General features: G+C 49.8%; 1 protein-coding gene across 1 annotated transcript in view; it reads right to left on the bottom strand.

Moving 5' to 3' along the window:
• The window catches only part of MYRIP (myosin VIIA and Rab interacting protein), a 91,192-nt gene extending 80,620 nt beyond the window's left edge, over positions 1 to 10,572 (bottom strand). The window contains exons 1-4 of the mRNA XM_047099603.1: positions 10,506 to 10,572; positions 4,537 to 4,617; positions 606 to 703; positions 306 to 386 (exon numbers count right to left, since the gene is read on the bottom strand). Coding sequence (XP_046955559.1) covers positions 306 to 386; positions 606 to 695 — 171 coding nt within the window. The 5' untranslated portion in view covers positions 696 to 703; positions 4,537 to 4,617; positions 10,506 to 10,572. The remainder of the gene's footprint in view (positions 1 to 305; positions 387 to 605; positions 704 to 4,536; positions 4,618 to 10,505) is intronic.
• Between the last annotated feature and the right edge of the window lie 1,730 nt (positions 10,573 to 12,302).

Raw genomic sequence — 12,302 nt, 5'->3', positions numbered from 1 at the left:
ACACACACTCGTGGGAGGCCCAGGGAACAGGAAGACAGTGAGTAACCTGCTCCGTGCTGAGTTCCTGGCTCCCCACCCGCTAGCTCCATCCATAAAGGCAACCATATTCGACCCCTCTGCTTACGTTTTGCCGGGCAACGCAAATCCTTTCGCATTGGCCCCCAGAGCACAAGAGGGGACAGTGACAAGGCACAGAAACGGCGCCCAAGGCAACAATGGTACCCACGGGTGCGCCTCAGCCGGCCAGAGGCCCTGGTCTGGGCCAGGGTGACGAACTGCAGTGCGGGAGGCCAGGGTCTACCTACCTTCTGCAGGATGGTCGTGGCCAGTTCGTCCGTCAGCTCCTCCTTGTGGTCCCGCAGGTAACTGGCCTCATTCTGCTTGTCCTGCGGAGGGAGGGAAGAGAAGGGCCGCATGCTGTGGGTGGGTCAGGGGACCCGGCAATCACTTTCTTGGGAGTTCTGACCACAGAGGCAGAGGGAGGGTGGGCCCAGCCCTAGTCAAGGACAGACACCATGAGGCCGGTTTGCTGACAACCTATACTTCGTCCTGGCGGCCAGGACCTTGACCCGCACCTCCCCGCAGGGAGGAGAAGGGCGTCGTACCAGACTGTCCCCGTAGGCTTCTGCTTTGGAAATTGCCTCCTCGATGGCCTCTTCAGCCACCCGCAGGGCGACAGCCAATGTGTCCATCATGCTGTGTCCTAGACAGGAAACAGAACACAGACCACTTTCGGAAAGGGAAAGACAGGTAAAATGATGGTTCCACTTTACTGCTGCTGTTTAAGTCTTGCAGGGGCCCGGTGATAAGTTCCCCACCGTTCACCCTGGCCCCTAGTGGTTCCCACTCACCCTCGACTCCAGCACAACAGAATCGCTGCAGAGTTATTATCTCTCCCTTTATGATTCCCATATCTTGGGCTTCCTTCCTCTGGTCCCTGCTCTGTAACTGAGCTGGTTTCTGGGGACCCCAAGCCTTGGCCCAAGCGTTCCTCCTCTGAAAATCCTCCTGTCTAGATCCCTTCTGTCCACCCACCTTGGCTGGATGTCCATCTGAGGTTCTGCAGTTCCTTCCCGTGGGGCCAGAAAGACTGTCCCTCCCCCCACAGGTCATTCTCAGAGAGCACGACTGGATCACACGGTCCCTCTTGTGGCCTAACACTGAGCATGGCTCCCGACACACAGAGTGGCTTACGGATAACTGCACAGAAGGACTCCATGTAAGGAAATACTGGTTCTTCTAAACCAAGTCTATCACTAACAACTCTGACCAAGTTCACCGAGCTCAACCACCTGCTGGCCCCAGACTGAGTGTCACATCCACGGCCACAGTTAATCTCTACAAGAATCCACTGAGTAGGTGCCATCTGACAGACAAGAGAACTGAAGCACAGAGAGGTCAAGCAACTTGGCCAAGGTAACTCAGGGAGACAGGAAGAGAGATGAAGTTGGGATCCAGACTGTCTCCAAAGCCCTCGATTTTAACCGCAAAAGCGAGACAAATACAAGCTAACGTGATTTAAAGTCTAATGCTATCATTATTTTTAGCAAGCGTATTTTTTGCAAATGGCATATTGTTTGCAAATGGCAACGGGTGGATAGAAATGTCCCCATGTCAAAGGACTTTTGCAGGTGACAAAATTCTTTAATTTTTTTTTTTATTTTGGAGAGAGAGAGAGAAAGAGAGAGAGAGAGAAAGAGAGAGGGAGAGAGGGAGAGAGACAGAGAGAGAGAGAGAGAGAGAGAGAGAGAGAGAGAATCTCAAGCAGGCTCCACATTCAGCATGGAGTCCAATGTAGGGCTTGGTCCTGGAACCCTGGGGGGTTGACCTGACACTAAATCAAGAGTCAGACCCTCAACCAACTGAGCCATTTGGGTGCCCCAACCAAATTCTTTTTGGATCTAAGTGATTGGAAGAGTTCCGCTTCCCCAGAAGCTAGATTTCTTCTTCTTACTTGAAAGTGCGAATTTCTATCATCCCTCCCTTAGTTCAGCCCGGAAACCTGATTCACACCAGGCACAAGAACACAGGTCTGCAAGGGCTGCGTGCCTATGTCTCCTTTGCCCGGATTTCAACTTCCTGTTTCCATTTATAATCTCCTCCTCATGCATTATTTAACACATGCAAACCTCCTGAAAGCTGCCTCAAATCCTTTGTAGAGCGAGACTAGGTGTAAATACATCAACTCACTCATTAATCAATCAAAAAAACTTAATTCAAGCTTCTTAGGCTCCTAAAGACACAAACGTGGACCCAGATTGGCATCTGGCAGACATGAGTAAATCTCTAAAGCCAAGCCAGTCAAGCTCAGAGCGATCCAGCCGGCTGACGGGTCCACTGTAAGCTGACTATGATGATACAAGACACCCGGATCGGGGCGACCCAGGTCGAGGCTCTGCGCACCTCAGGGTGCCCGACTGAACATGTATGTTCCCTAATGTCTCCATACGAACAGGCTACAAGATTGAGGTTGTCATGACACCCAGTACTCCCTGGAGGACACTGAATTTCCCATGTCTCTTCTTCAAGATACTAGCCAATATATTTGTCACAGAAGAAGTGCTTGTAAGCTCTTGCGAGTTCTGTGAGGGGCCCCATGATGCCTTGAGAGACAAACCAAGTCCACGCTCTTGTGTGCTTCCCAGGCTACTGGGCGGCGGGGATCATTACCCAGCTCCACAGGTCCCGCGCCAGTACGAGCCTGGAGCCATAACCCAAAGGCTCTGAATGCTGAGGTCGTGACTTCCAGAGGAGGAGGAAATGGAGCACTGAAGATGGTTTAGCTTGAAAGTGAAGGTTCAGGTCGGCGCCACACAGGGAAAGACTGCTGGGGGGTGTAGAGGAAGGAGAAGAAGCCAGAGGCAGACTGACCTAAGCTCAGAAGGCCAGCAGACAACGGGGTGGTCAGTTTTAGGCATCAACCTGGCTAGGCTACTGTCCCCAGTCATTTAATCAAACTGGGGTTATGAAGGTATAGCATCTACAGCAGTTGACCTGAAGCGAAGGGCATTGCCCTTTAGGTAACGTGGGTGGGCGTCATCCAAGCTGTTGAGAGCAAAGGCCTTAAGGGTACCAACTGAGGTTTCCGAGAGAAGAAAGCCTGTCTCAAGACGGAAGCATGGACTTCTGTCTGAGTCTCCCACCTACTGACCTACACTGTAGACTTCAGGCTTACCAGGCCCCACAACTGTGTGTGAGCCAAGTCCCTAAAATAAAATAAAATAAAATAAAATAAAATAAAATAAAATAAATCTGTGTGTGTGTGTGTGTGTGTGTGTGTGTGTGTGTGTGTGTGCATATGTCCTACCGGTTCTGCTTCTCTGGAGGACCCTGGTGGATATGAACGGTCACTGAAGGCAATATCAATACCAGGGAATTGTGGGCAGGAGGTGCTCAGGCCATGGATGTCAGAATATCAGGATAGAAATTGAAGGACAGAATTGGAAACAGAGCTGACAGGAACTTGAGTGGCTGGGGCGAAGTAGCAGGGAGGGGGGCTGAGGGAAAGGGAACTCTTGCCGGTGGAGCTAGGCAGCTGAGGCCCTTGATTAGGATGGGTTGAGGTTCAGATCACTGTAGGGTTCACAGGGCTTAATAATCAAGCTTTGGAAATGTGAGTTTAGATCTCTGGGCTGAAATGAGCGCCGGGCATTTCAGCCTCGGCAGTGAATGGAGGTGCGCGGGGGGCACAGGGGTGTAAGGTACCCCGTGGAGAGGTTCCAGGCGGCAAGGATGGGGGAGGACGGGACCTTCCTGGGAAGGCACCCAAAGGAGAGAACGGAGAGCAGCTGTAGGGCACCAGAAGCCGGGGACTCAGGAGGCTCTCAAGGTCCAGCACTCAGGAGAAGGAGGTGAAATAGTGGAGAAGGTTTTATTTGAAACCGGAAGTTTGTTTGGCGTTTAACTTGTGCTCTAAGGGGACTATTATATTGGTATAAAAAAAGGAGAAGTGAATCAGGAAATGACACATTCTTTAGAAGAATATTTTTATTTTATTATTATTTTTAAATGTTTATCTATTTATTTTGAGAGAGAGAGAAGCAGAGAGAGAGAGAGATTGAGAGGGAGAGAGAGAATCCCAAGCAGGCTCCGCATTGTCAGCACAGAGCCGGATGCGGGGCTCGAGCTCACGGACTGTGAGATCATGACCTGAGCCAAAACCGAGAGTTAGACGTTCAACTTACGAAGCCACCCAGGCACCCCTGCAAGAATATTTTAATATGAGCTACGCGGGTGTATTCATTATTATATTCCAACTCCGGAAGATGGTATTGGAGCTCTGACTCACCAGGTGATGTGAGGTACCCAGGGGTGGGGTAGCAAATGCGTTTCTTTAGGCCACGCCTTGTGTATACTCACCAATTTCGACGATGGAGTCACACAAGTGGCAACAACAAGAATGCCCGTGGAGACTCACACACAGCCACAAGCAGTTGTGTCCAGCGGTTACAGGGCAACCGGGAGACCCTGATGGGCTCTGAAGGTGTTCCTAGCCCTCCAACTTCCCGTTAGCTATAAACTCTTAGGCAAACTCACCTTCAGACTGTCTATAAAATGTTGAATCACTGCCTGACACACTTCCTTCATTCTCCAGGTTTGCCTCGAAAAAGCTTCCTCCTACAGGGAGGGAGAAAGCGGGACAGAGAATAGGATTATCACAGGTCCCCAGGGAGCACAGGTGCACGGTCACAGAACTGGCAGGTCACCCGTACCCACTCTGACTAAGCCAGCTTTGCAAACAGGTTTAGGGAACCGCTGGGTTTTATAATAATGCTACGGTTTGGGACCAGTCACCCTTTTCTTCTCACACTGATTCGTGGTGTAACGTTGTTGCCTCCCCTAGCTTTCTTCCGGTACCTTCTTTGGAGGCAGCGTGGAGTCAAAAACAGAACAACAGATCGAAGTCAGAGACAGGAAAGGTTGATTCCTGGACCTGCAAATTACTAGCCGTGTGACCTTGAGTCTGTGACTTAACCTCTCTGACACTCGGCTTCCTTACTAGAAGAAAGAGAAATCTCTAGAGCTCGTGACGGTGATGAGACCCTGTGAGTTTGGTCTTTAGCTGCGGTCTGTGGCACGGACCCACACAGCTGCCTTTAGCTAATGATTTAACTATCACCCTTCTCTTCTGTAGAAGGGAGTCCACGTGGAACAAGCCCAGAGATAGCCAAGGTCAACCCCCTGGCATCTGATCTTTGAAGGCCCGCTGCCTCTCCTCTGGTCTTCTTTGAAGCGAACACACAATCCTAATCTTAATCCAGGCCGGGCAGAGCAGTTGGCTAAGCCCTTTTTAAAGCCCTTTTCCAAGTTGGGGATTTTTATGATATGTGTTCATTCATCAAATGAGATCTCTGAAGATGGGGATGATGGACTGTTTTAAAGTCACTGGATATTATATCCTTGGTACCCAAGATAGCACCTAACAGTGGGTGGCTCAAGAAAAATGGATTGAATTGGATGTTGGTGGGAACACTGATGGAACCCAGAAAATAAATATGGGTCTATGTGCCTTAGCTCAAAATGGGGCAAATGCCAGTAATGCTATGTCAAACTAAGCAATGGGCCTCCAGTGCTTATAATACACCCCGTGCTTTCTTGGATGGCTGTTAGGGGGGCTCCCATGTGGGAAATCCAGGGGTAAATGCTATAGGTATTTGAGGCAGGTTTAGTAGCTGGCTACCTTCACGAAACAAGCCATTAGTGGGTAGCCTGTCATGGCGACTCAGTCTGACCATATATCATTCTCTGTGGTTGTGTTTTTTGCCCAGCCTTTCACAATATATATGAAGTCCATTTATTCTAGCTCTGTGACCCTGAGGATGTGGCTTTGTCTTTCTGGGCCTCAGTGTCTTCACTTACAATGTAAGGCTTTAAGATGTCATCTCTGCAGACCCTAAGCTACAGATCTTAGTGCAACTATTTCACTGTGGCGTGGCTACAGCCAGTATTCATTCATCCATCCAGCCAAGAGTCCACAAGCACCTACTAACTAGGTGCCTGGCTCTGGGCTGGGTGTTAGGGTATACTGGTGAGCAAAGCCAGAAATTCTTGCTGCCCTGACCAATTGGATAGTCTAGTGGGAAAGAATTCATCAATCAAAGATTTATGTAAGTCAATGTAAAATTATAGATACATTAAGTGCCCTGACTGGGTGCTTCACAGTATGGTGGACATGTCTAACAGGGACAGTGAGTCACCAGGCAGAGGGGTGGTGGGGAGGCGGGCAAACAGCGTGCACAGGGAAGGCGGTGGGGGTAGCAGGTGCATCTGAGGACCGAAACAGGAGGCAGTGTGGCTGGGCTTGGAGACCCAGACCACACAGGGCACGGTGACCGTATCTTTATTTTTTGATCTTTATTCCAACAGCCACATGAATAGCCAGTGAAGCTTCCATGGAGGTGATCTGGTCAGATTTGCACGTCCAAGTGCACTCTGGCTGCCATCGGGAGAACGGCTTGGTGGGGGCAGTGAGGAAAGGCAGGGAGTGGAAGCCCTGAGTGCAGTGTGCTCTCGGTTGAGGGTCTCCGCCACCTACTGGGAAGAGCACTGAGGCAGGGCGGCAAGTGGGGGAATGGGCAGACCAGGAATGGTCTGGGAAACAGAGAGACCCGGGCATGTTTACAGATCAATAGGAAGGAACCAGTTAAGAGAGAGGCTGGCTTAGCAAGAAGGAAAGGATGCATGACCTTGAGACCTTCCTGGAAGGTGACAGGATCCAGTGTAGGGGCGCATACTACCTGCCCTGTGAAGGAGAAGGTGCGGTCATCTGCCGAGAGAATGGGGGAGGGTGGAGGGGGGAATGAGCAGAGAGAAGATCTAGAAATATCTTAGGGAGAATGAGCTGCCCAGAGGGCAAGCTCTTGCTGTGCATGATTTTGAACCTTCTAGTACAGCATCTCTCCCCCCGTGTCCCTTTAAATTCACAGGTGGGATCTTTCAGTGTTATTTAGGAATGGCAGAAAGCGGCTGAACTGTTCTGGAAAGCACTGATGTGGCAGTCACACCAGGTCATCCTATCTTTCGTGAGTTGCAGGAACCTCTGATTTCACACGGCTCAGCATTTTCAAAAGACCACGTTTGGCAGTCAAATCCAGACGAAGGATGTTATAGACCTTTACGGGAATCACATCCAAAATAGATATACAGTGTTCATGAATAAAAAGGCAGGGTTTATTTCTCCCATTTTATTTATCCCATAAACGCGTATTTATCCAATAAACGTTTATTTATCCAATAAACGCGTATGTTATTTATCCAACTGTCTAGAGATTAAGTACATTAATAACGACTACATTTATCATTTCACGTAGTGCCGCTTCTCTCTAGGGTAACCATTAAAAATGTCACGCTCAATCTATCGGATGAATCAGGTGAGCACTCGTTACCACTGGACACTATATTTTTAAAAAATTTATTTACTTATGATCTGACCTCTCCAACTGGCCTGCTGGCTCTGGAATGGTAGGGTCTTGTCTGTCTTGTCACTCAAACCAGGTGGGCACACAGTAGGTGTTCAATACATGTTTGCTGCATGTTTACTAAAGGAATGAATACCTCTTAGATCTATCTGATGGGACCAATGGGTCTCCTTGTAGGCCTGGCCTATCCCGGTCACCTGATACGGGCTGTGGGAGGAGTAAGCCTAGCTTGGGAGGGCCGGAAGGACTGACGTGGGTGCAGGGCGGGCACCTGGTGGCTGACCCATAAGATTCTACGAACTCAATGAATTTTCAATGGACTGAGGGTGCTCAGGCCAACTACGCTGGTCCTGGGGGTGGAGAGGTTTCACAGGTACAAGGAGCTCCACCCCGAGAGTTCTGGAGCAGAGCACATGCCTTGCGTGCCGTAGATATTGCATGTTATGTTCTGACCATCACGATTCTGAAAACGAGTACCCTTTGCTGGATCTGAAGATGGGCCCATTCTTGTTTAGAATGCTTGCTGCATAGGGCCGCCTGGGTGGCTCAGTCGGTTGAGCAGCCGACTTCAGCTCAGGTCATGATCTCGCGGTCCATGAGTTCGAGCCCCGCGTCAGGCTCCATGCTGACAGCTCAGAGCCCGGAGCCTGCTTCGGATTCTGTGCCTCCCTCTCTCTCTAGCCCCTCCCCTGCTCATGCTCTGTCTCTCTCTGTCTCAAAAAATAAATAGAAACATTAAAAAAAAAAAGAATGCTGCTTCACAAATTGTGGTCAGGTGCTCTCTGGGGCTCTCCATCTCGGCTGTGCCTTAACATACCCCATGGAGCTTTACAAAGCATCTGTACTGGGCTCACCTCCACAGATTCGGAAGTACGTGGCTGAGCGTGGAAGATGACCCTGTCACTGGAAGGTGATTCTGGACTGAGTATGTACGGTTGGGATTGAGGAAGACAGGTTAAAAACAATGCAAGGGTGCTGGGTGATAGGTGGGAGCTCATTGTGAGGGCGCCCCAGTCATTTGGCGTAACCGGGAGGCCACGTGTGCCCTGGGGGATTTCCCTCTACTTGAGGCGTGACTGAATTTTCTAGGCGGTGTGTAGAATAAATCCCATTGTTTCATGATCGCGGCTTATCAGCTTTGAACATGATCTCACAAACTGTTTCTTGTCCCCTGGTCTTCGCTTCTCTTAAACAGAAATCTTAGTTTAAATGGCGCCCTGAATCATGAAAGCAACTGACTGGAATGCTTCAGCGAAGCGTCTTCGTGCCCGCAAAATGCTTTCAAGATTAAGCGAGTGCCACGCTGAGGACAGAAGATGTGCCAGGGGTTGAGTCACACTTTGGGGACACAGAGGTGATGAAGCTATTGCTTCACAGGGTTGAGCAGGAGAGAGGCGTGCAAAGCATTCCCTGAAGGCCCGGATGAAGGAAGTGGTGAATCCCGGAAGGCCCAGAACCCAGATCTGCCTCTATGGTGGCAGACAGCTACCCCCAGTGGATGGTTTTCCTCAAGAAGTGACGCGTGAAAATTTCAAAGCCCTGAGCTGGCCCGCTTGGGACGCATGTCTGCCTGAGCCACCCTTGGGGCCTGAGGGAGAGAGGGGAGGAGAGCAGACTTCGTCTTGCAGTAGGCAGTGGAGGTCTGAATTTGGTGACTGGTATAGGGGTACACCAAGCAGACCTGGGGGTGTATGTGAGAGAAAAGAAAGGATGAGATGCAGTCAAGTGAGCCAATAATATTCTGGAAACTTCCTGAGGTATCTCTCTGGGTTGAAAAACGACTGTTAACAGGATTCCTCTCAGGCTTTATTTCTTTTTGGCCTCCATTCCTGGAGAAAAGGTTTTTCGAAAAACCAGCAAAGCGAAGATAAAAATAATCTGTGGAAACCTTCAGCACTGCTCTCTTAGCTTAGGCTTCCTGAACGGTTTGAAAGATAGAGTCTAGCAACCACCACAAAAGGCCCTAATGATTCTCTGTGTTTAATGCGTCCTTTAATGCTTTCCTCCCTCGTCTCAGTGGCTGGCATATTTTTAGATAAGACATGGCCATAGACTTTATTGAAAATACAACAATGTAAAATAATGACGGCAAAAAAGCTCCAGAATGAGACGGATGAGATCTTTTTTCCTTCCCTCTTTCTTGTGGATAAAAAGCATTTACCTGTGTCAGCAAAGTGTTGGAAAAAATCTGTCTTTAGATAGAAGGGAAAAAAAACAACAACAAACACCAGCCTTTTTTTGGAGGATATGCTGTTCATATTCTGACAACGATTTCTTTCTACTGGCTAGTGTAATAGAACTGAAGAATATAATTTCTCCTTCTAATTACATTGGTTGTCTTAACTGTATAAAAACAGCGAAGGTAGAATTAGTCCTTCAGGCTTCCTGGGAGAGAAGCCTGGACTCTCCCAACACATCAAGTTCTGGAACTGGTGTGAGTAGAATTTTGGAGTAGGAGGGCAGGGGAGTGGAGGGCATACCTCAGAGTACAGACTAGTCTATGTGATCAAACAAAGAGGACTTTCTGACGTTTTAATCTTTAGGGGGAGACGATCCAGAATCTTTGATTTCTAGGGATCTAGAATTAATATGTCCACAACACGCAGAAATACTTTGGTCTTCTTTTTTAAATGTTAATTTATTTATTATTTTGAAGGGGGAGAGGGGCAGAAAAGAGAGAGAGAGAGAGAGAGAGAGAGAGAGAGAGAGAGAGAGAGAGAATCCCAAGCAGGCTCCATGCTTTGGGCACAGAGCCCGACTCAGGGCTCAAACTCACCAACTGTGAGATCACGACCTGAGCCGAAATCAAGAGTCGGACACTTAACTGACAGAGCCACCCAGGGGCCCCAATACTTTGGTCTTCTCAGCACATTTGACAGCCCAGTGGGGATGCTGGCACGGGGTAACTCAAACTTAACAGAATCTTTGGTATTTAGCCTCCTACTTCTGATCCTCATTGGGGCCAGATAGTTAAGCAACTTTCTTGGTCCCAGTTGAGTGTGGCCGGTGTCGGGGGCCTCCCATCCCGGCCTCCTTCCATCCCACCAGCCCCGCAAAGACTCCCAGAGCAGAGCACCGCCCACGTACCTAGAATATCGAAGCACGCCCCGCTCTCCAGCCGGTGTTTCCTGTACAGGTTCTTCAAGACCTTAGCACTGCCGAAGCGTTTGAAGCGACTCTTCACGTTATTGTAGAACCATTCCAGAGACTGGGTCCTCAGAAGCCTGCGGAAAACACAGAATTAGAAAACAAAATCAGAATTAGAAACCGGAGTGACTAAAATGGTGGGTGGCCAAAGGTGCCGTGATACTCCGCAGCGCCTTCCATCAAGACGGGCAGCTGCCTTCTCCACTCTCGAGTCCGGGCTGGTGCGCGTGTGTGACTTGTTCGGACCGCGGAGATGGGTGGGTGTGACACTGCAGATCTTGAGCCTTACGGTGACCTCTCCTGCCGCTCCTGGAGATCCTGCACCCCGTGACCACGCGAGCAAGCCCAAGCTGGCCTTCGGGGTGCCCACGGACACTTGGCCCAAATCACCCCTTCCGCCTCAGGCAATGACCGGCCCATCTCAGACAGGTGAGCGAGGGAAAAGGTGACAGGGACCTGGCGAGTGACAAGAGTGATAGCAGCCAGGAGGACAGCAGCGAGGATGAGGTCCAGGCCACCCGGACAAAGAGATACTCAGCAGCGGTGTGGATTCAGAAGATTAAAGAGCTGACTCTGGTGATGAGGACACAGGCCAGCCTGTGGCAGTGACGGGGGTGGGGGGTGGCCAGGGGAGCTGCAGCCACAGCCGGAGCCACAGTACCAGTGTCACCCCCAGGGGCAGCGAGCACTCAGCCCAGGAGGCTGGCAGTGAAGCCACAGCTTTGGATTCCAGGCACAGTGACCGAGTCCCAGGGCCCCCGGGACTGGCGCCGACACGATTACTGTGCACAGAAACGCATGTTTCCAGCGGTCTCTTTGTGAGCCCTCCGCTTTGTTCGTTTTCCTCCCCTCCTCCAAACCTTGGCTGTTATTAAAGCCAGTCTCTCTTTAAACAAATAAACAATTGACTGGAGATGCATGAGTGGCCTGAAGAAGGACCAGCAGAGCAAGCATGCACCTGAGCCCATCCAAACAGCAAGTGGATAAATGCTGGCCATTTTAAGCCACTGACTGATACACCTGCTTAATAGCAGGCTTTGTATGTGATACTCCTGTTGCACTGACAACACCTCTCACTCAGCACGGGAGAGACAAGATTCTCCAGCCACTTATGCATTCAGCTGGGAGCACGGAGGGAAAGCAGTTTCTTGGGCAGTGCTGGAACGGTGGGTCCAGAACACTGACAAGATGCTTCTCTCTTTTTTTAATTTTTAAAAAAATTTTTAAGAAAGTTTATTTATATTTGAGAGACAGAGCTTGAGCAGGGAAGGGGCAGAGAGCGAAGGAGACACAGAATCCAACGCAGGCTCCAGGTTCCGAGCTGTCAGCACAGAGCCTGTGCACGATCATGAGATCGTGACCTGAGCTGAAGCTGGACGCCCAACCGACTGAGCCACCCGAACGCCCCTCTTTTTAAAATTTTTTAAAGTTTATTTATTTATTTTGAGAGAGAGCAAGACAGTGAGCAGGGGAGGGGCATAGAGAGAGGGAGAGAGAGAATCCCAAGCAGGGTATTGCACCATCAGCACAGAGCCTGATGAGGGGCTCAAAGTCATGAACCGTGAGATCATGACCTGAGCCAAAACCAAGAGCCGGATGCTTAACTGACTGAGCCACCCAGGTGCCCCCAAGATGCTTCTCTTTTTGGCTTGATGACATATTTCTAAGTCCCTTCCATTTCAAGAATAGCTTTTACTGTTACTTTTATTATGAATGTAATAACACATGCTCACTTTA

Source organism: Lynx rufus, unplaced genomic scaffold (genome assembly GCF_022079265.1).
Source record: "Lynx rufus isolate CCGP_SWC_20201006 ecotype Redwood Valley unplaced genomic scaffold, mLynRuf1.p SCAF_5, whole genome shotgun sequence".
Taxonomy (NCBI): Eukaryota; Metazoa; Chordata; class Mammalia; order Carnivora; family Felidae; genus Lynx; species Lynx rufus.
The sequence above is the reverse complement of the archived record's forward strand: the minus strand, read 5'-3'. Positions and strand labels throughout refer to the sequence as shown.